The 26,008-nt window shown below is 44.3% G+C and overlaps 1 protein-coding gene across 1 annotated transcript in view; it reads left to right on the top strand.

Moving 5' to 3' along the window:
• The first annotated feature begins 11,186 nt into the window (after positions 1-11,186).
• Positions 11,187-26,008, top strand: part of tmco4 (transmembrane and coiled-coil domains 4) — a 542,127-nt gene continuing 527,305 nt past the window's right edge. The window contains 1 exon segment of the mRNA XM_056300060.1: positions 11,187-11,229. Within this exon segment, the coding sequence (XP_056156035.1) occupies positions 11,187-11,229 (43 nt within the window).

The raw sequence follows: 26,008 nt of genomic DNA on the forward strand, positions 1-26,008 counted from the left end.
ACAAGAACGGGAATTGAGCAGCAACCCCAGGTCATAGATGCACTCATAGCCATCAGTGAAGATAGCAGATGTGATTCCGAGACCACCTCTAAAGTCACAAGTCTCGTACAGGCAACTGAAACATTTGACTTTTTGGTCAGCTTAGTTGTTTGGCACAAAGTGCTGAATACAGCCAATCAGGCCAGTGTCGTCCTGCAGTCACGACATCTGAGCATCGGTGATGCAGTAAGAGTTGTCACAGCTGTAAGAGAAGAGATGGAACAATGTCGACTGAATGGTTTCCAAGATGCTGTTGAAAAAGCAAAAGAACTTGCAGAGAATATTGACGTTCCACCGGCTTTCCCTGAACATCGTACGCGATGCCGAACACGACTTCCAGGTGAAAGGTCAGTTGATGAGCCTTTGACAGGGGAGGAAAAGTTTAGAGTGAGCTTTTTCATCCGCTTGATCGACACAGTGATAACTGAGACAGAAGAGCGTTTTTCATATTTGAGTCAGTGCGGTCGTCTTTTCCACGTTTTGGAGGACATTAAAAACGTTAACCTGATTGACAACCACAGAGAGGCCTGCGAAGAGCTCGCGGAGTTTGTGGGGGGGATTGATGGTGGAGAACTGGACAGTGAATTTGGATTTTTGTCACGTCTGCTCCCAGCTGATGTAAAAACAACCTCTGAAGTGCTGGATGTTTTAGTTGAGAGAGACATGAAAATGGCATTTCCCAACACTACTGCCACTTGCCAGGTGTTCCTTACAACTCCATTCTCAGTCGCAAGTGCAGCGCGCTCTTTCAGCTAATTGAAATTGATCAAGACATATTTGAGATTAACGATGTCCCAAGAAAGACTGTCTGCGTTGGCTGTGTTGTCCATCGAGAACCGTGTGGCAAGACAGGTGGATTACATTGACACAACTGCAACATTTGCAGCGGTCAAGACACGACGCGTCAAGTTTGAAGGGAAGATAATGAGGAGGACTTGACAATAGCCCGCTGTGGCATGGTTGCTTGTAATTGTGTCCTGTGGTTGATGTTATTTTGAATTGGTTGTTTCTTCTGGTAGCCTGTGCTCACCCCACACACAGCTGTGTGGTGTATGCGTGCGTGTGTAGGCCTAGGCTTTATGGGTGTTGGTGGTTGTCACGGTCGTGCATGTCTGTGACATCGCGGTGAGCGATGGTTGCTCCCCGGCCCAGAATAGCATAGGACCGGCCCTGGGTTGAACGGTTCAATCGAACACTTCTTGGCATGTTAGGAACCTTGAGCGACAAGAAGAAAAGTCACTGGCGTGACTACATAAAGCCATTAACCCACAACTGCATGAAGAATGAGGTCACCGGGTTCAGTCCATATGAGTTAATGTTGGGCGTCAGCCTAGGTTACCAGTGGACATTGCGTTCTGCTTGCCTGTTAAAGATGGTGCACCTAAATCCCAGTTCCACTATGTGAGAAACCTGAAAGCACGACTCAAGGAGAGTTACCAGATTGCACACAAGAATTCGCAAAAGGTTGCTGAACGAAACAAACGCCGCTTTGACAGGGCAGTAAGAGAGTGAACACTAAAGGAAGACGATCAAGTGTTGGTAAGAAATCTGCGGTTGCAAAAGAAACACAAGCTTGCGGATAAGTGGGAATCAACAATGCACAAAGTTCTGGAAAAGATGGGAGAGCTACCTGTGTACAAAGTACAGCCCATACATGGAGATGGTCCTATCCGAACCTTACATAGGGACCTCTTACTCCCTTGTGGTGACTTATCTGAAGCGGAGGAAGTTGAACAAGACGAGCCAAAGGCCCGCAGGCCAAGAACCAGGCGTGGTCCACCTCAGCCTCTAGAGGAGCACTCCGAGTCTGAGGATGACTCAACTTTCTTTCCCACCCAGCTGTCTGTCCTTCCTGAGGAAAGATACTTTCATGTGTATGAAATTCCAAGGACACAGCAACCCACTGTAACGCAAGCAGCGGATGCTAAATGCTCACCAGCCCTGCCAGTGACCTCCCATCCTCAGGACGAATCTCATGTTGGTCATTCTGTGATGCCAGCTGAACCTGTTCAGACGCCCCCTGATATAGTTGAAGGACAGACACCAGACACTAGGTATGAGCAATCCCCTACTGGAGAGGATACAACTTCACCTGGCATGATAAATGAAATTCCGACCATTGCTGTTGATGAATATGATGCATCTCCTGTTAATCTGGAGGATCCTGAAGATGATAAAGCTGTTGAGGAAGTTCAGCAAAATACTGACATGAACAGTGAACCAACCTGTAAGATGATTGATAAAGCAAAGGAAATTGAAGATGTGGCACATGAACAAACAAATGACTCTACGTGTAAATCTGAGAGGTCACGACGGCCACCCGGCCGTTTTCACCACCCCAGGTCGGGGAAACCCTTAATCTCCTTTGCACAGAGTCGCTTAGAAAGCTTTAATGTAGCGCTTGACACCATTATTGACTATAAGGCTTCCCCTGTTTAGTCTTTTAGACTGGCAATAGGTCAGCGCATGAAGGGACTCATGCAGAGTCAAGGGGGGAGGGTGTAACCCATATGACATATAGGGCTACTAATAGTCATTGATTTAGAGGTGTAGTGACATGCCGCTGCTTAAGGGGCGCACTACGCAACTCGCTAGGGTAGAGACTGCTACACGCAGTCGTCTTTTTTCCCCCTCTCTCTCTTTTCTTTTTGTGATCATCCTGGAAATTGTGCTCTTGGACCGATGACTGAATTTCATTATACATAGCCTTAGAAAGTCAGAGTATTGACATTTTTTGATTGTGAAAAGTGTTATGTGTAATCAGAACCTCATCTGTGATCTTACGAGACGAAGGTCTGTCGAGTTTTAAGTATTTGGAACTCCGGCTGTTTTCTTAACTACCAGATAAAATTTGGAAGATTGTGATGGCGAGCCCAGCCCAGTGAGGCTGCGGACCTTTACTGCTACCCCTAGTTTGCACTGGAGGTGCTACATATGTCTCAACTGTTCTGACACTCCCGCCACATACAGAATCTCAACTCGTTTATGCTTAGACAGCTGCTGTCCTTCTCCTCTCTTCTATCGGCTGGTGCACTGTTTGGGCGTCTTCCTCGCTGTGACAAACACCCAGTTAGGATAACCACACTTAACCAGGGCCTGTTTAATGCGGGACCGCTGTGTCAGTGGAACGATCCTCCCTGAACGGAGGGGGGTGGGGTCTCAGAATACATCTGTCACCATTTTACAATGCTGTGATTGCAAGTATTCCTCAGTCCTCTGTGAATAGTACACATGACCATGAATCTCTAGTTAATGCTCACACCCATGTTTGCACATGAAACTGGTCGTTGGTTTGGGTCATTATGCAGCTGTACTGTTTATAAGGGTGGGGACACCTGCAGTGAGGTCACTTATGCCCCTTTTCTACTGCATGGTACCAGCTCAACTCAACTCAACTCTGCTTGCTTCTTTTGATTTTCCATTGGGCAAAGGTTAGAGATAGCACCTGGTACCAGGTACTTTTTTTGGTACCACCTCCATCGATGTTCCAAGTGAGCTGAGCCAATACTAAAAGGTGACATGAAAATACCACTATAAATAAATAAATAAATAAAAATAAATATATGTATATTTATTTAAATATAAATAAAATCTTTATAAAAAAAACTAGTCAACAGGCCCACAAATAAGCAGCGGGGCTTCACTGTGAGGGGGTACTATCCGCAGTGGAAAACAACATCCCAAAAATTGAAGTGAGTAGAGTCGAATAGAGTGGAGTTGAGCCGGTACCATGCAGTGGAAAGGGGGCATTAGATGATGGTGAAACAATTCTCTCGGTAAATGTTGAGTCCAGATGAACTGATTCCATCTTCTGTGGTGTTCTTACCTAGGTTATAGTCTGTGGTGTTCTTCCCTGGGTTATAGTCTGTGGTGTTCTTCCCTGGGTTATAGTCTGGTGGTGTTCTTACCTGGGTTATAGTCTGTGGTGTTCTTACCTGGGTTATAGTCTGTTGTGTTCTTACCTGGGTTATAGTCTGTGGTGTTCTTACCTGGGTTGTATTCTATGGTGTTCGTACCTGGGTTATGTTCTGTGGTGTTCTCACCTGGGTTATAGTCTGTGGTGTTCTTACCTGGGTTATATTCTGTGGTGTCCTTACCTGGGTTATAGTCTGTGGTGTTCTTACCTGGGTTATATTCTGTGGTGTCCTTACCTGGGTTATAGTCTCTGGTGTTCTTACCTGGGTTATAGTCTGTGGTGTTTTTACCTGGGTTATATTCTGTGGTTATAGTCTGTGGTGTTCTTACCTGGGTTATAGTCTGTGGTGTCCTTACCTGGGTTATAGTCTGTGGTGTTTTTACCTGGGTTATGGTCTGTGGTGTTCTTCCCTGGGTTATAGTCTGTGGTGTTTTTACCTGGGTTATAGTCTCTGGTGTTCTTACCTGGGTTATAGTCTGTGGTGTCCTTAACTGGGTTATAGTCTGTGGTGTCCTTAACTGGGTTATAGTCTGTGGTGTTCTTACCTGGGTTATAGTCTGTGGTGTCCTTACCTGGGTTATAGTCTGTGGTGTCCTTCCCTGGGTTATAGTCTGTGGTGTCCTCACCTAGGTTATAGTCTGTGGTGTCCTTACCTGGGTTATAGTCTGTGGTGTTCTTCCCTGGGTTATAGTCTGTGGTGTCCTTACCTGGGTTATGGTCTGTGGTGTCCTTAGCGTCTCATCATTGGGCAGACCCTCCTGTGCCTGTGGATCAGCCTGGACACACCGGTGACCAGCTGACCCGCTGCGCCACACACCCATCCTCAGCGCAAGCGGGTCTTTGCTAGCCACGAAACTACCAAACGGACGCAGATGTGAAAAAGTCACCTTGCACTGCAGGAAGTGTCCACGTGGCTGCTGTTGGAGTCTGCACCGACATGAAGACTGAGCCCAAAGCCTCCATTTGAGTCCTCAGACGGTGTCCTGGACACTGAGGGAAAGCCAGGGACACACTGTCCTATTGCAGGTTTACGTGTTGATCCTTCTTGGTACATGACATTAGGATGTGTTTTCTTTCTCTCATGTGTGTTTCTTTCTCTCGTTGTTCACAGTAGGTGACTTTGTGTTGTGCAGCACAAGTTGTGCAGCACAGTAGGTAACTTTGTGTTGTGCAGCACAAGTTGTGCAGCACAGTAGGTGACTTTGTTTTGTGCAGCAGGTGTGCAGCACAGTAGGTGACTTTGTGTTGTGCAGCACAAGTTGTGCAGCATAGTAGGTAACTTTGTGTTGTGCAGCAGTTGTGCAGCACAGTAGGTGACTTTGTGTTGTGCAGCAGAGGTTGTGCAGCACAGTAGGTGACTTTATGTTGTGCAGCAGAACTTGTGCAGCACAATAGGTGACTTTATGTTGCGCACCACAGTAGGTGACTTTATGTTGCGCAGCACAAGTTGTGCAGCACAGTAGGTGACTTTATGTTGCGCAGCACAAGTTGTGCAGCACAGTAGGTGACTTTGTGTTGTGCAGCACAAGTTGTGCAGCACAGTAGGTGACTTTGTGTTGTGCAGCACAGTAGATGACTTTATGTTGCGCAGCACAAGTTGTGCAGCACAGTAGGTGACTTTGTGTTGTGCAGCAGAAGTTGTGCAGCACAGTAGGTGACTTTATGTTTTGCAGCACAAGTTGTGCAGCACCGTAGGTGACTTTGTGTTGTGCAGCACAGTAGATGACTTTATGTTGCGCAGCAGAAGTTGTGCAGCACAGTAGGTGACTTTGTGTTGTGCAGCACAGTAGATGACTTTATGTTGCGCAGCAGAAGTTGTGCAGCACAGTACGTGAGTTTGTGTTGCGCAGCAGAAGTTGCATTGAATGTGAACTACATAGTACAGTGGGAACTGAGTTTGTAATGTATAGTAGCTGAATTCACTTAAGAGCAGGGTAGGAACGGTTATAGTCTGTGGTGTCCTTAACTGGGTTATAGTCTGTGGTGTTCTTACCTGGGTTATAGTCTGTGGTGTCCTTACCTGGATTATAGTCTGTGGTGTCCTTACCTGGGTTATAGTCTGTGGTGCAGCACAGTAGGTAACTTTGTGTTGTGCAGCACAAGTTGTGCAGCACAGTAGGTGACTTTATGTTGTGCAGCAGAAGTTGTGCAGCACAGTAGGTGACTTTATGAGGTGCAGCGGTTGTGCAGCAAAGTAGGCGACTTTGTGTTGTGCAGCAGAAGTAGTGCAGCACAGTAGGTGACTTTATGTTGCGCAGCACCAGTTGTGCAGCACAGTAGGTGACTTTATGTTGCGCAGCACAAGTTGTGCAGCACAGTAGGTGACTTTGTGTTGTGCAGCAGTTGCGCAGCACAGTAGGTGACTTTATGTTGCGCAGCACAAGTTGTGCAGCACAGTAGGTGACTTTGTGCTGTGCAGCACAAGTTGTGCAGCACAGTAGGTGACTTTGTGTTGTGCAGCACAAGTTTTGCAGCACAGTAGGTAACTTTGTGTTGTGCAGCACAAGTTGTGCAGCACAGTAGGTGACTTTGTGTTGTGCAGCAGTTGTGCAGCACAGTAGGTGACTTTGTGTTGTGCAGCAGTTGTGCAGCACAGTAGGTGACTTTGTGTTGTGCAGCAGAAGTTGTGCAGCACAGTAGGTGACTTTGTGTTGTGCAGCAGTTGTGCAGCAGAAGTTGTGCAGCACAGTAGGTGACTTTGTGTTGTGCAGCAGAAGTTGTGCAGCACAGTAGGCGACTTTGTGTTGTGCAGCAGAAGTTGTGCAGCACAGTAGGTGACTTTATGTTGTGCAGCACAGTAGGTGACTTTGTGTTGTGCAGCAGAAGTTGTGCAGCACAGTAGGTGACGTTGTGTTGTGCAGCACAAGTTGTGCAGCACAGTAGGTGACTTTGTGTTGTGCAGCAGAAGCTGCGCAGCACAGTAGGCGACTTTGTGTTGTGCAGCAGAAGTTGTGCAGCACAGTAGGTGACTTTGTGTTGTGCAGCACAGTAGGCGACTTTGTTTTGTGCAGCACAAGTTGTGCAGCACAGTAGGTGACTTTGTGTTGTGCAGCAGTTGTGCAGCACAGTAGGTGACTTTGTGTTGTGCAGCACAAGTTGTGCAGCACAGTAGGTAACTTTGTGTTGTGTAGCACAAGTTGTGCAGCACAGTAGGTGACTTTATGTTGTGCAGCAGAAGTTGTGCGGCATAGTAGGTGACTGTGTTGTGCAGCAGAAGTTGTTTAGCACAGTAGGTGACTTTGTGTTGTGCAGCAGAAGTTGCGCAGCACAGTAGGCGACTTTGTGTTGTGCAGCAGAAGTTGTGCAGCACAGTAGGTGACTTTATGTTGCGCAGCACATTAGGTGACTTTGTGTTGTGCAGCACAAGTTGTGCAGCACAGTAGGTGACTTTCTGTTGTGCAGCGGACGTTGTGCAGCACAGTAGGTGACTTTGTGTTGTGCAGCACAGTAGGTGACTTTGTGTTGCGCAGCACAGGTTGTACAGCACTGTAAGTGACATTGTGTTGTGCAGCAGAAGTTGCACAGCACAGTAGGTGACATTATGTTGCACAGCACAAGTTGTGCAGCACAGTAGGTGACTTTGTGTTGTGCAGCAGAAGTTGTGCAGCACGGTAGGTGACTTTGTGTTGTGCAGCACTGTAGGATGTGTTGTGCAGCACAAATTGTACAGCACAGTAGGTGACTTTGTGTTGTGCAGCAGTAGTTGTGCAGCACAGTAGGTGACTTTATGTTGTGCAGCACAAGTTGTGCAGCACAGTAGGTGACTTCGTGTTGTGCAGCACAGTAGATGACTTTATGTTGCGCAGCAGAAGTTGTGCAGCACAGTAGGTGAGTTTGTGTTGCGCAGCACAAGTTGCATTGAATGTGAACTACATAGGACAGTGGGAACTGAGTTTGTAATGTATAATAGCTGAATTCACTTAAGAGCAGGGTAGGAAGAAATAAGTGTACACTTCCTCCTACTCCTTTTCCAACATCCTTCCATCCATCCATCCTTTCATCATTCCCTTATCCAAACCGCTTCTCCTGGGATGCTGGAGCCTATCCCAGCAGTCATTGGGCAGCAGGCGGGGAGACACCCTGGACAGGCCGCCAGGCCGTCACGGGCGCCCACACACACACACACACACACACACACACACACACACACACACACACACACACACACACACACCTAGGGACAATGTAGTACGGTTGATTCACCTGACCTACATTTCTTTGGACTGTGGGAGGAAACCGGAGCCCCCGGAGGAAACCCACGCAGACATGGGGAGAACATGCAAACTCCACACAGAGGACGACCCGGGACGACCCCCAAGGTTGGACTACCCGGGGCTCGAACTCAGAACCTTCTTGCTGTGAGGCGACCGCGCTATCCACTGCGCCACCATGCCGCCACTTTTCCAACATGTAATCTGGTGTATATGGAGACCTGCTCACCGAGTCTGATGAGAGGATTTGTTGATCACTTCAGATTGGCGGCAAGGTGGTCCAGTGGTTAGCGCGGTCGCCTCACAGCAGGAAGGCCCTGGGTTTAAATCCCGGGGTAGTCCAACCTTGGGGGTCATGCCCGGTCATCCTCTGTGTGGAGTTTGCATGTTCTCCCCGTGTCTGCGGTGGGTTTCTCCGGGTGCTCCGGTTTCCCCCACCATCAGAAAGACATGCATGTTAGGGTTCATACTCCTGTCTTTGCCCCTGACTGAGGCATGGTGAGACCAACTGGAGTTGGTCCCCGTGTGCCGCACGGTGGCTGCCCCCTGCTGCTAGCTACACAGCTAGGAGGGGTTACCTGCAGAGAGGAATTCCCCCACGGGGATCAATAAAGTCTCTCAAAATCAAAACAAAATAAAAACAAAACACGGGCGTCCGGGTGGCGTAGCGGTCTATTCCGTTGCCTCCCAACACGGGGATTTCCGGTTCGAATCCCCGTGGTACCTCCGGCTTGGTCGGGCGTCCCTACAGACACAATTGGCCGTGTCTACAGGTGGGAAGCCGGATGTGGCTATGTGTCGTTGTCGCTGCACTACCGCCTCCTCTGGCCGGTCGGGGCGCCTGTTCGGGGAGGGGGGAACTGGGGGAAATAGCGTGATCCTCCCACGCGCTACTCCTCCTGGCGAAACTCCTCACTGTCAGGTGAAAAGAAGCGGCTGGTGACTCCACATGTATGGGAGGAAGCGTGTGGTAGTCTGCCGCCCACCCCGGATCAGCAGAGGGGGTGGAGCAGCGACCGGGTAATTGGCCAAATTTAATAGGGGAGAAAAGGGGGGGGTAACTTGATAACTTGAGAGCCGTTACGTGGGTAAAAGACAGGCAGATGAATACTCCTGCTGATGTCACCGGGAAGCGGCGCAGACGCAGCGGCGTCACCAGACGTGGCGGGGCAAAGTCAAGCCGCTGCACTCTTCACCGGAGGTCTCTGAGTGCTCTTGCTCACATTCCTAACAGAACGATACTGTGGCGAATTCAGGGGGCAGCCGGGAACCGCCGCCGCCGCCGGGACGCGTACCCGGGTGGCCCGCACCACGGCCGACTGCGCTAACCAGTCGACTGAAGGGTTCGACCCGTGAGCCAACGGGCTAGCGAGTCCACACATCCGTGGTCGTTACACTATGTAACCCGGGTGTCCTTAACAGCAGGGGGATATATATTCAATTGCCAGAAAAATCAAAGTGAAAGACAGTGGTGGCCTTCTGGGATCATTTGTGTTGGAAAAGTAGGAATGTCACACCCCATGAGCCGCTCCGGGACGCATCTGTTCCAGCAGGGCTGACGTCGGTGTGTGGGGCTTCTTTCTCTCGTCTATGTTGGTTTCTTGGACTCTGCACCTGAAGATGTTTTTCGTGTGGTCGTGGTTCTTTGAGACATAACCTGACCTTTAACCCCGACTGAAGACGTTTCTCTTCATCTCCACGACTTCATGAGCTAATTTATACATTTTCTGAGTTAAAACCTAAGAGACGGTTGACGCGGGCCAGCGGCCCGAGACACGCTGCCATGTGGCCTTTGGAACGAACCGGTCTTCTGCTCCATGCAGAGAAGTGTTTACGACACACTGAAGACTGAATAGGAAGTCGTATAAACAGGATGCCTCGCTGGGGCAGATAAATGTGCCATGGAGTCTCGTCTCAGACGTTCCTCTGCGACAAGGCCAGGATATTATGTTCATGACGTGTCCAGGTTGTGTTGTCAGTACCTTCCCACGAAGGGCTTGTGGGATTTCAGTCGGCCCCCCTACACTTTCCTGTGTTTGCTGTATCCCGCTGGCGCTGCGCAGGACGCAGCGTGAAGAATGTGCGGGGGTTTGAGAATGGTGCCAAGTCGTTAAGTCAGAGCCGCAGAAGCAGGCTGGGGGAGCCGGAGAGAGACAAATACACAAGTTAGGACACAGACGAGCAGAACCCAGACGTCATCAAGAAGTTAAAGCATATATGGAAAGGCTTGGTGCATGGCACGTGAGCAGAATAGGGGGTAGAAGGGGCGGTGCGGTTGGATAAAGACGGAGATGTGGCGGCGGAGCGGAGGATGGTGTTGCTCTAGAATACAGCCACACACTAACCGCAGCACAGTGCTTCCCACGCAAAGGCGCAGGGCGCACATATCAACACAAACTGGGGAAACAAACATGCATTTGTTTCATCTGGGGAAACATGCATTTGTTTCATCTGGGGAAACATGCTTTTGTTTCATCTGGGGAAACATGCATTTGTTTCATCCTTCTCTTGTTCCCCTACCGATGCTGGTTTCCCCTCACAAACCTGGGATCACACACACACACACACACACACACACACACACACACACACACACACACACACACACACACACACACACACACACACACGGTGAGACATTCTGCAGCGTCCCGTGTCAGCACGGCTACTCACTGGGCTTTTCTTCTGCCGGTTATGTCACTTAGTAACGCGTTGTGTAACTCAGTAACGCGTTGTGTAACTCAGTAACGCGGTGTGTCACTTAGTAACGCGTTGTGTCACTTAGTAACGCGTTGTGTAACTCAGTAACGCGTTGTGTTACTTAGTAACGCGTTGTCTCACTCAGTAACGCGTTGTGTCACTCAGTAACGCGTTGTGTCAGTCAGTAACGCGTTGTGTCACTTAGTAACGCTTAAGGGCTTCCTAAACGTTTGCATCTTGAACACCCCACGCCCCCGTCCCAAACCAGTACACGTCACGCAGAAGTTACAAAGTTCAGCCGCAACCTTCCGCTCGCTGCGATGGACACAAAACAAACACACCCAGATGTCTGTGTTACTTCAGGTACTTTGTTTTATTTTTTGTTTTTGTTTTTGTGTTTTTAGCGATATTTCACGCAGTACTGTTGTACTACAAATTGACACAACAAGCAACACTGTGGCTTTACTGGAACTGATTCAACTCTGGCGTCCCCTTACCGGGCTTGCTGAGCTTGCAGCAACACGTTTACTCTGCACACGTGAACGAAGTGTAACTGGGAGGCACAAGTCGCGGGAGACGGTCCCGGACAGCGCGAATGTGCAACACACAGCTGGCCGGGCCGTGGCAGCTGACGGGTCCTAGTTACCTTGCGCCGGTGTCGCCTTTCACAGGTCGGCGGCAGCCTGCTCACATGTTGCTTACTGACGGGAAAACCTGAATTCATCCTGCTTTCTTTTCCTTATTCCATCACGTTAAGTATGCAGCTCTGATCATTTGCCACACAGGCAAACAAACCGCCTTACTCATACTTTCTGCCGCTATCATAATATATAACTGCACTACTATCATATACAACTCCACTAGTATCACATATAACTCCACTAGTATCACATACAACTCCACTATAATATATAACTGCACTACTATCATATACAACTCCACTAGTACCACATACAACTCCACTATAATATATAACTGCACTACTATCATATACAACTCCACTACTACCACATACAACGCCACTATAATATATAACTGCACTAGTATCATATACAATTCCACCAGTATCACATACAACTCCACTATAATATATAACTGCACTACTATCATATACAACTCCACTAGTACCACATACAACTCCACTATGATATATAACTGCACTACTATCATATACAACTCCACTATAATATATAACTGCACTACTATCATATACAACTCCACTAGTATCACATACAACTCCACTATAATATATAACTGCACTACTATCATATACAACTCCACTAGTATCACATACAACTCCACTATAATATATAACTGCACCACTATCATATACAACTCCACTAGTATAATATATAACTCCCCTACTATAATATACAACTCCATTAGTATAATATATAACTCCACTTATATATAACTCCACTAATATAATATATACCGTAACTCCACTAGTATAATATAAAACTCCACTTATATAATAAAAACTCCACTTGTATAATATATAACTCCACTAGTATCATATACAACTCCACTAGTATAATATATAACTCCACTAGTATCACATACAACTCCACTAGTATCACATACAACTCCACTATAATATATAACTGCACTACTATCATATACAACTCCACTAGTATAATATATAACTCCCCTACTATAATATACAACTCCTTAGTATAATATATAACTCCACTTATATATAACTTCACTAATATAATATATACCGTAACTCCACTAGTATAATATAAAACTCCACCAATATAATAAAAACTCCACTTGTATAATATATAACTCCACTAGTATCATATACGACTCCACTAGTATAATATATAACTCCACTAGAATATATAACCCCAGTAGTATAATATACAACTCCACTAGTATAATATATAACTCCACTTATATATAACTCCACTAATATAATATATACCGTAACTCCACTAGTATAATATAAAACTCCACTAATATAATAAAAACTCAACTTGAATAATATATAACTCTACTAATATAATATACAACTCCACTAATATTATATATAACTCCACTAGTATCATATACAACTCTAGTATAATATATAACTCCACTAGTATAATATATAACTCCACAAATATAACATGCAACTCCACTAGTATACTATACAACGCCACTAGTATCATATACAACTCCACCAATATAATATCTAACTCCACTAATATTTAAATCCACTAGTATAATATACAAGTCCACTAGTATCATATATATTTCCACTAGTATAATATATAACTCCACTAATATAATACTCCACTACTATAATATATAACTGCACTAGTATCACATATAACTCCAATAGTACAATATATAACTCCACTAGTATCATATATAACTCCACTTGTTATGCTCGCGCACCAGAACCTGACCTGTGTGGCGAAACCCAAGACAGACAGACACGAGATGACTTCAAAATCTACAAAGGGAGGTTTTATTGTGGGAGGGAAATGTATGGCGAAAAAAAGGCGTTCCGTTAGTGGGATGTGTGAATAAACTATGTGTGGTGTCCCGTGGTTTGCGTGTATAACTATGTGTGAGTGTTTTTAGCCAATGTGTGGTGCGGTATGTAAATGACCAGGAAGTGTTGAAAAAAATGTGCGTGCACCTGGCGAGAAAGTCCAGTCCGTGATCCAAGAGGGGTTGTCCGAGATCCGGTTAGTCGAGTCCGAAAGGAGGGGTCCAGATAGAGGGACAAGGGGGGGAGATCGCAGGAGAGGTCCGGGGAGAAACGTGAAGGTCGCTGGGGACGAGGGAGACACGGGGAGCCGTGGAAATCGCGGAGGGAGAGTCGCAGGGTTCAGTACGTCGAAGCACAGAGACGTTCTGGGAGGCTTCTTGTAGAAGGCTGCCTGATTGCCACAGGTGTGCCTGATGGCAAACACCTGGTGCAGTGCAGCGCTTGTCTCCTCAGAGCGCGAGCCGAGCGCTCGGATGTTTCCGGCACGTCCGAGCTGGGGGAGTGGCTTGAACGTGCCGGGGAGGCAGCTCGGGGCGGTGTAACCACAACAGGACCCCCCCCTCCTACGGGAGACACCGGGCGACCGTCCGATGGCGTTGGCCCGATAGAACTCCTCCAGGAGTGCGGGGTCGGCCAGGTAGGACCGGGGAACCCAGCTGCGGTCCTCGGGCCCATAGCCAACCCAGTCCACCAGGTATTGGTACCCACGCCCCCGGCGGCGTACGGCGAGCAGCTGGTCGACATCCCAGACCATGTCACCACCGTCGAGGACCCTGGGGGGTGGAGGAGCTTGGACAGGGGGCTGGTGGCTACCGGTTTGAGGCGCGAGACATGGAAGACGGGATGGATCTTGAGTGAGGTAGGGAGATGGAGACGCACCGCCGAAGGGTTGACGATGCGGTCCATGGTGTAGGGACCGACGTAGCGGGGATCCAGCTTCCGGTTGAGGGTAGGGAGGGGCAGGTCCCGGGCCAGGAGCCATACCCTCTGGCCAGGTCGATAAGCTGGGGCCGGCACTCTCCGCCGGTTGGCGCTGCAGCTCGCAACATAGCGGCCCGGGCGATCTTCCAAACGCGCCGACATCGGCGGAGATGGGCCCGCCACCTCCAACTCCTGATGGGGGAACAGAGGGGGTTGATAGCCCAGGGAACACTCGAAGGGGGACAAACCGGTAGCCGAACTCTCCATGGAGTTGAGCGAGTACTCCACCCAGGGCAGGTACTTGCTCCAGGAGGCGGGGTTGCTGGTGGTAACGCAAAGCAAAGCCGCCTCCAGGGCTTGATTGGCCCGCTCTGCCTGCCCATTGGTCTGGGGGTGATACCCGGAGGAGAGGCTGACCGTGGCCCCAATCCTCTTACAGAAGGCCTGCCATACCTTCGAGGTGAACTGGGGACCACGGTCAGAGACAATGTCCAGGGGAATCCCATGGGGTCGGACGACGTGGGAGACGAGAAGGTCCGCCGTCTCGGCTGCAGAGGGGAGTTTGGTGAGGGCAACAAAGTGGACGGCCTTGGAAAACCGGTCGACAATGGTGTCATTGCCTTGGGACACGGGGAGGCCAGTTACAAAGTCCAAGGCAATGTGGGACCAAGGTCGGCCGGGGACAGGAAGGGGGCGCAGGAGACCTGCTGGAGGGCGATGGAGAGCCTTGCTGCGGGCGCAGGCTGCCACGAACTCTCTGGTGTCTGCCTCCATGGTGGGCCACCAGAAACCCCTGCGGATGAAGGCCGCCGTTCGGTAGACACCGGGGTGGCAGGCAAGATGGCTGGAGTGGCCCCACTCCAGCACCTGGGGCCGGACAGAGGGAGGCACAAATAGCCGGTTCCGGGGTCCATTGCCTGGGCGCGCTGGGCCCTTCTCACCACTGATTCGATGCCCCAGGTGACGACACCCACCACCCGGGCCGGGGGAAGGATGGTGTCTGGGGCGTCTTCCCTGACGTTCTTGGTGCCCGGGCGGTAGGTGAGGGTGAAGTCGAACCGGCTGAAGAAGAGAGCCCAGCGCGCCTGCCTGGGGTTGAGCCTCTTAGCCGTCCGTACGTAGGTCAGGTTCTTGTGATCGGACCATACGATGAACGGCTGCCCTGCTCCCTCCAGCCAGTGTCTCCACTCCTCTAGGGCGGCGTGGACGGCCAGCAACTCCCTGTTGCCGATGTCATAATTCTTCTCCGCAGGACTGAAACGCCGGGAGAAGAAGGCGCACGGGTGGATCTTCTGGTCCTCCTCCGACCGCTGGGAGAGGACGGCTCCGATGCCCGTGTCCGATGCGTCCACCTCCACGATGAACTGCCTGCACGGGTCCGGGTGGGCGAGCACCGGAGCCGTTGTGAACAGCCTCTTCAGGGCCAAGAAGGCGGCTTCCGCCTCCGAGGTCCAGGAGAAGGGGCGGAGGTTGGAGGTGAGTGCAGTGAGGGGGGCGGCCACACGGCTGAACCCCCTGATGAAGCGCCAGTAGAAGTTTGCAAACCCCAGGAAGCGCCGGAGTTGCGTCCTGTTGGTGGGCCGTGCCCACTCCTCCACCGCTCGGGTCTTCCTGGGGTCAGTGCGGACGAGCCCCTTCTCCACGATGTGGCCAAGGAACTCCACGGAGGCGGAGTGGAACACGCACTTCTCGGCTTTCACGAAGAGCCTGTTCTCCAGCAGCCGTTGGAGGACCAGGCGGACATGCTGGTGGTGTTCCTCCTCAGTCCTGGAGAACACGAGGATGTCATCCAGGTACACCACCGCGAACGTGTTCAGCATGTCCCGGAGCACGTCGTTGACCAATGCCTGGAAGACGGCCGGGGCGTTGGTGAGGCCGAAGGGCATAAAGAGGTACTCGAAATGCACTAGGTGGGTGTTGAAGGCCGTCTTCCATTCATCCCCTTCCCGGATGCGCACCAGGTGGTACGCGCTGCGCAGGTCCAGCTTCGTGAACACCGTGGCGTGAGTGAGTGGCTCGAACGTGGAACTCATAAGGGGGAGTGGATATTTATTTTTCACCGTGATATTATTTAGCATTCGATAATCTATGCAAGGCCTCAGGCTGCCCTCCTTCTTTGCCACAAAAAAGAAGCCCGCCGCCACCGGGGAAGACGAGGGCCTTATGATTCCTGAGGCCAGGGACTCTGACATAATTGCGCATAGTCTCCTTCTCCGGGACGGAGAGGTTATACAATCGACCGGTGGGAAGGGCGGCCCCGGGAAAGTGCACTGTCTTTACTAAATACAGGGGCTAAATCGTGATAAATGGAAGGAACACCAGTGAGATCCGTGGGAGGAGGTACGGGTCTGAGGCCGCTGGACGGGGAGTGGGCGGAGCGAAGGCTGTTGGCATGACACGCAACGCTCCAACCCAAAATCCGCCCAGTATACCAAGAGATGTAGGGATTGTGCCGTTCCAACCACGGTCTTCCTAACACCAGGGGCGCGCAAAACCAAGAAACGGATAGCTTCCACGTGATTACCCGAAAGAGTGAGGGTGAGGGAAGCAGTGCTGTGTGTGATCTTACCAAGTGAACGACCATCTAGGGCTTGGGCTGTGAGGGGTGTGTCTAGGGGGACGAGTGGAATGCCGGCCTGCCGGGCCAGCGAGATGTCCATCAAACACTCGTCCGCCCCCGAATCCAGGAGTGCACCAACAGACAGTGAGTGGTTACCCCAGGTGAGAGTGACCGGAAAAAGGTGGTTGTGCTCCTTCTTGGGCTGGGGCTGAGGAAGGGTCGTCAGGCTCACTAGAACACCCCTCACTGGTGAGCCGGGTCTTTTTGGGCGAGTCGGGCAGGCCTTGATATAGTGGCCCGACCTCCCGCAGTAGAGCCAGAGGTGGCCATGCATCCTCTGCTCCCTAACCTCCAGCGGGAGCCGTGACCGACCCAACTGCATGGGCTCCTCCTCCGGCCTGGATCCAGAAGCCACCCAGGGTTGCGAGGGGGAGTGTGAGGGTGGAGAGAGCCCACAGGACGCTGACCCAGGGAAGGCACCGGTAGGACGGACGGGGGTTGGTCTATGGGAGGAGCCAACGCGCGGGGCGCGTTCCTGGCGCCGCTCTTCCATCTGGAGGGCGCGGGTGACGAGCTCGTTGAAGGAGGCAGGGCGGTCCCGAACGAGGAGATCTTTGATGGGCTCGCTCAGCCCCCTCCTGTACGCGCTCTTGAGCGCAGTGTCATCCCACCCACTGTCTGCCGCGAGTATCCTTAATCCAAGGAATAATCTGCCACCGACCTGGCTCCCTGTTGGGTGGAATGGAGGCGGCCGGCAGCGTCTTGCCCGTCAGCTGGGTGGTCGAACACCAGATTGAACTCGCGGCGGAAGGCACCATAGTCCGAGGCGAGCTGCTCGGTATGGCCTACCGCCGCTATGGCGCAGCTGAGGGCTTTGCCGGTGAGGAGGGACATGACAAGGGCTACCTTGGTCTCTCCTGTCCTATACCTAACTCGCTGGTGTTTGAACAGGAGCTCACACTGACCAAGGAAACCCCTGCACAGCTCGAACTCCCCACCGAAGGCCTTGGGGCAGGGGAGGTTAGGCTCGCACCGGGGGTCCAGTGAGGGTTGACTCGGAGGAGGGGGAACGTCGGGACCAGAAACGGGGAAACCGGAGGCCGAGCTGGGGGCAGAGACCGAGGCCAGGGCAGGGTGGTCGCTCATCCTGGAGACCGCTGTGGAGAGTGCAGCGATCTGCGCGGTGAGGGCATCTAACGCGCTCGTCGCGGCCTGGGAGCCGGACTGAAGATCGCTGATCTCTCCGGTGACACGGGTGAAGGCAGTAGTAAGCTCTGAGTTGAGAGAGGCAAGTTGGCAACTGTGACTTCTTACTACTGCCTCTAGGGGGACGGGGCTCAGGGGCGTCACAGGGACCGTCTGCTCCTTGGGTTTGCCTGGGTCCATAATGGCTTCGACGTTCTGTTATGCTCGCGCACCAGAACCTGACCCGTGTGGCGAAACCCAAGACAGACAGACACGAGATGACTTCAAAATCTACAGAGGGAGGTTTTATTGTGGGAGGGAAATGTATGGTGAAAAAGAGCGTTGTTAGTGGGATGTGTGAATAAACTATGTGTGGTGTCCCGTGGTTTGCGTTTATAACTATGTGTGAGTGTTTTTAGCCAATGTGTGGTGCGGTATGTAAATGACCAGGAGGTGTTGGAAAAAATGTGCGTGCACCTGGCGAGAAAGTCCAGTCCGTGATCCAAGAGGGGTTGTCCGAGAAAGTCCAGGTCCGAGATCCGGGAAGTCGAGTCCGAAAGCAGGGGTCCAGATAGAGGGACAAGGGGGGAGATCGCAGGAGAGGTCCGGGGAGAAACGTGAAGGTCGCTGGGGACGAAGGAGACGCGGAAATCGCGGAGGGAGAGACGGAGGGTTCAGTACGTCGAAGCACTGAGAGACGTTCTGGGAGGTTTCTTGTAGAAGGCTGCCTGATTGCCACAGGTGTGCCTGATGGATGATGGTAAACACCTGGTGCAGTGCAGCACTCGTCTCCTCAGAGCGCGAGCCGAGCGCTCGGATGTTTCCGGCACGTCCGAGCTGGGGGAGTGGCTTGAACGTGCCGGGGAGGCAGCTCGGGGCGGTGTAACCACAACACCACTAGTATCATATATAAATCCACTAATATATAACTCCAATAAAATAATATATAACTCCACTAGTATAATACATAACTCCACTAATATAATATATAACTCCACTAGTATAATATATAATTCCACTAATATATAACTTCACTAGTATAGTGTATAACTCCAGTAATATAATATATAAATCCACTAGTATAATATATAAGTCCACTAGTATCATATATATTTCCACTAGTATAATATATAACTCCACAAATATAACATATAACTCCATTAGTATAATATATAACTCCGCTAATATAATATATAACGCCACTAGTATAATATATAACTCCACTACTATAATATATAACCCCAGTAGTATAATATACAACTCCACTTGTATAATATATAACTCCACTAGTATAATATACAACTCCACTAGTATAATATATAACTCCTCTAGTATCATATACAACTCCACTTGTATAATATATAACTCCACTAATATAATATACAACTCCACTAGTATGATATATAACTCCACTACTATCATATACAACTCCTTTAGTATAATATATAACTCCACTGGTATAATATATAACTCCACTAGTATCATATATAACTCCATTAGTCTAATGTATAACTCCACTAGTATAATGTATAACTCCACTAGTATCATATATAACTCCACTAGTATAATATATAACTCCACTAGTACCACATACAACTCCACTAGTACCACATACAACTCCACTAGTACCACATACAACTCCACTAGTATCATATACAACTCCACTAGTATCATATACAACTCCACTAGTACCACATACAACTCCACTAGTATAATATACAACTCAACTTTTATAATATATAACTGCACTAGTATCATATACAACTCCACTATAATATATAACTGCACTAATATCATATACAACTCCACTAGTATCACATATAACTCCACTATAATATATAACTGCACTAGTATCATATACAACTCCACTAGTATCATATACAACTCCACTAGTATCATATACAACTCCACTTTTGTAATATATAACTGCACTAGTATCATATACAACTCCACTAGTATAACATATAACTCCACTATAATATCTAACTGCACTAGTATCATATACAACTCCACTAGTATCATATACAACTCCACTAGTATCACATAACTCCACTATAATATATAACTGCACTAGTATCATATACAACTCCACTAGTATCATATACAACTCCACTTTTATAATATATAACTATACTAGTATCTTATATAACTGCACTAGTATCATATACATCCAACTAGTATCATATACATCTCCACTAGTATCACATATAACTCCATTATAATATATAACTGCACTAGTATCATATACAACTCCACCAGTTTCACATATAACTCCACTATAATATATAACTGCACTTGTATCATATACAACTCCACCAGTATCACATATAACTCCACTATAATATATAACTGCACTAGTATCATATACAACTCCACCAGTATCACATATAACTCCACTAGTAATATATAACTGCACTACTATCATATACAACTCCACTAGTATCACTTATAACTCCACTAGTATCACATATAACTCCACTATAATATATAACTGCACTAGTTTCATATACAACTCCAGTAGTATCACATATAACTCCACTAGTATCATATACAGCTCCACTAGTATCTCATATAACTCCACTATAACATATATCTGCACTAGTATCATATACAACTCCACTAGTACCACATACAACTCCACTAGTATCATATACAACTCCACTAGTATCATATACAACTCCACTAGTACCACATACAACTCCACTTGTACCACATACAACTCCACTAGTATCATATACAACTCCATTAGTATCATATACAACTCCACTAATACCACATACAACTCCACTAGTATAATATACAACTCCACTTTTATAATATATAACTGCACTAGTATCATATACAATTCCACTATAATATATAACTGCACTAGTATCATATACAACTCCACTAGTATCACATATAACTCCACTATAATATATAACTGCACTAGTATCATATACAACTCCACTAGTATCATATACAACTCCACTAGTATCATATACAACTCCACTTTTATAATATATAACTGCACTAGTATCATATACAACTCCACTAGTATAACATATAACTCCACTATAATATCCAGCTGCACTAGTATCATATACAACTCCACTAGTATCATATACAACTCCACTAGTATCATATACAACTCCACTTTTGTAATTTATAACTGCACTAGTATCATATACAACTCCACTAGTATAACATATAACTCCACAATAATATCTAACTGCACTAGTATCATATACAACTCCACTAGTATCATATACAACTCCACTAGTATCACATATAACTCTACTATAATATATAACTGCACTAGTAACATATACAACTCCACTAGTATCATATACAACTCCACTTTTATAATATATAACTGCACTAGTATCATATATAACTGCACTAGTATCATATACAACTCCACTAGTATCATATACAACTCCACTAGCATCACATATAACTCCATTATAATATATAACTCCATATATTACTCCACTTTTATAATATAAAGCTCCACTAATATAATACATAACTCCACTAGTATAATATAAAACTCCACTAATATAATAAAACCTCCACTTGCATAATATATAACTCCACTAATATAATATACAACTCCACTAGTATTATATATAACTCCACTAGTATCATATATAACTCCACTAATATATAATATATAACTCCACTAATATAATATATAACTCCACTTTTATAATATAAATCTCCACTAAAATAATACATAACTCCACTACTATAATATACAACTCCACTTTTATAATATATAACTCCACTAGCATAATATATAACTCCACTAATATAATATATAACGCCACTAGTATAATATATAACTCCACTAGTATAATATATAGCTCCACTAGTATCATATATAACTCCACTAATATATAATATATACCTCCACTAATATAATATATAACTCCTCTTTTATAATATGAATCTCCACTAAAATGATACATAACACCACTAGTATAATTTATAACTCCACTAATAAAATATATACCTCCACTAATATAATATATAACTCCACTTTTATAATATAAAGCTCCACTAATATAATACATAACTCCACTAGTATAATTTATAACTCCACTATTATAATATACACCTCCACTAATATAATATATTACTCCACTTTTATAATATAAAGCTCCACTAATATAGTACATAACTCCACTAGTATAATATACAACTCCACTTTTATAATATATAACTCCACTAGTATAATATATAACTCCACTAATATAATATATAACGGCACTAGTATAATATATAACTCCACTAGTATAATATATAACTCCACTAGTATCATATATAACTCCACTAATATAATATATACCTCCACTAATATAATATATTACTCCACTTTTATAATATAAAGCTCCACTAGTATAATATATAACTCCACTAGTATCATATGTAACTCCACTTGTGTCATATATAACTCCACTAATATATGATATATAACTCCACTAATATAATATATAACTCCACTAGTGTCATATAGAAGTCCGCTAGTAAATATAAAACTCCACTAGTATAACATATATCTCCACTAGTATAATACATAAATCCACTAGTATAATATATAACTCCACTAATATATAACTCCACTAATATAATATATAACGCCACTAGTATAATATATAACTCCACTAGTATAATACATAATTCCACTAGCATAATATATAACTCCACTAATATAATATATACCTCCACTAATGTAATATATAACTCCACTTTTATAATATAAAGCTCCACTAATATAATACATAACTCCACTAGTATAATATACAACTCCACTTTTATAATATATAACTGCACTAGTATCATATATAACTAAACTAGTATCATATACAACTCCACTAGTAATATATATATCTCCACTTTTATAATATATAACTGCACTAGTATCATATACAACTCCACTAGTATCATATATAACTCCACTACTATAATATATAACTGCACTAGTATCACGTATAACTCCTATAATATAATATATAACTCCACTAGTATAATATATAACTCCACTAGTATAATATATAACTCCACTAGTATCATATATAACTCCACTACTATATTATATAAACCCAGTAGTGTAATATACAACTCCACTAGTATAATATATAACTCCCCTACTATAATATACAACTCCACTAGTATAATATATAACTCCACTTATATATAACTCCACTAATATAATATATACCTTAACTCCACTAGTATAATATAAAACTCCACTAATATAATAAAAACTCCACTTCTATAATATATAACTCCACTAATATAATATACAACTCCACTAGTATTATATATAACTCCACTAGTATCATATACAACTCCACTTCTATAATATATAACTCCACTAATATAATATACAACTCCACTAGTATTATATATAACTCCACTAGTATCATATACAACTCCACTAGTATAATATATAACTCCACTAGTATAATATATAACTCCACTAGTATCATATATAACTCCACTCGTTTAATGTATAACTCCACTAGTCTAATGTATAACTCCACTAGTATCATATGTAACTCCACTAGTATCATATATAGCTCCACTAATATGATATATAACTCCACTATTATAATATATAAATCCACTAGTATCATATATAACTCCACTAGTATCATATATAACTCCACTAGTATCATATATAACTCCACTAATATATAATATATAACTCCACTAATATAATATATAGCTCCACTAGTATCATATATAAGTCCACTAGAAAATATAAAACTCCACTAGTATAATATATAACTCCACTAGTATAATACATAAATCCACTAGTATAATATATAACTCCACTAATATATAACTCCACTAGTATAATATATAACTCCGCTAATATAATATATAACGCCACTAGTATAATATATAACTCCACTAGTATAATATATAATTCCACTAGTATCATATATAAGTCCACTAGTAAATATAAAACTCCACTAGTATAATATATAACTCCACTAGTATAATACATAAATCCACTAGTATAATATATAACTCCACTAATATATAACTCCACTAGTATAATATATAACTCCACTAATATAATATATACCTCCACTAATGTAATATATAACTCCACTTTTATAATATAAATCTCCACTAATGTAATATATAACTCCACTTTTATAATATAAATCTCCACTAAAATAATACATAACACCACTAGTATAATTTATAACTCCACTAATATAATATATGCCTCCACTAATATAATATATTACTCCACTTTTATAATATTAAGCTCCACTAATATAATACATAACTCCACTAGTATAATATACAACTCAACTTTTATAATATATAACTGCACTAGTATCATATACAACTCCACTAGTAATATATATATCTCCACTTTTATAATATATAACTGCACTAGTATCATATACAACTCCACTAGTATCATATATAACTCCACTACTATAATATATAACTGCACTAGTATCACGTATAACTCCTATAATATAATATATAACTCCACTAGTATAATATATAACTCCACTAGTATAATATATAACTCCACTAGTATCATATATAACTCCACTACTATATTATATAAACCCAGTAGTGTAATATACAACTCCACTAGTATAATATATAACTCCCCTACTATAATATACAACTCCACTAGTATAATATATAACTCCACTTATATATAACTCCACTAATATAATATATACCGTAACTCCACTAGTATAATATAAAACTCCACTAATATAATAAAAACTCCACTTCTATAATATATAACTCCACTAATATAATATACAACTCCACTAGTATTATATATAACTCCACTAGTATCATATACAACTCCACTTCTATAATATATAACTCCACTAATATAATATACAACTCCACTAGTATTATATATAACTCCACTAGTATCATATACAACTCCACTAGTATAATATATAACTCCACTAGTATAATATATAACTCCACTAGTATCATATATAACTCCACTAGTTTAATGTATAACTCCACTAGTCTAATGTATAACTCCACTAGTATCATATGTAACTCCACTAGTATCATATATAGCTCCACTAATATGATATATAACTCCACTATTATAATATATAAATCCACTAGTATCATATATAACTCCACTAGTATCATATATAACTCCACTAGTATCATATATAACTCCACTAATATATAATATATAACTCCACTAATATAATATATAACTCCACTAGTATCATATATAAGTCCACTAGAAAATATAAAACTCCACTAGTATAATATATAACTCCACTAGTATAATACATAAATCCACTAGTATAATATATAACTCCACTAAAATATAACTCCACTAGTATAATATATAACTCCGCTAATATAATATATAACGCCACTAGTGTAATATATAACTCCACTAGTATAATATATAATTCCACTAGTATCATATATAAGTCCACTAGTAAATATAAAACTCCACTAGTATAATATATAACTCCACTAGTATAATACATAAATCCACTAGTATAATATATAACTCCACTAATATATAACTCCACTAGTATAATATATAACTCCACTAATATAATATATACCTCCACTAATGTAATATATAACTCCACTTTTATAATATAAATCTCCACTAATGTAATATATAACTCCACTTTTATAATATAAATCTCCACTAAAATAATACATAACACCACTAGTATAATTTATAACTCCACTAATATAATATATGCCTCCACTAATATAATATATTACTCCACTTTTATAATATTAAGCTCCACTAATATAATACATAACTCCACTAGTATAATATACAACTCAACTTTTATAATATATAACTGCACTAGTATCATATACAACTCCACTAGTATCATATATAACTCCACTACTATAATATATAACTGCACTAGTATCACGTATAACTCCAATAATATAATATATAACTCCACTAGTATAATATATAACTCCCCTACTATAATATACAACTCCACTAG

The sequence above is a fragment of the Lampris incognitus genome, chromosome 2, assembly GCF_029633865.1.
Source record: "Lampris incognitus isolate fLamInc1 chromosome 2, fLamInc1.hap2, whole genome shotgun sequence".
NCBI classification, from domain to species: Eukaryota; Metazoa; Chordata; class Actinopteri; order Lampriformes; family Lampridae; genus Lampris; species Lampris incognitus.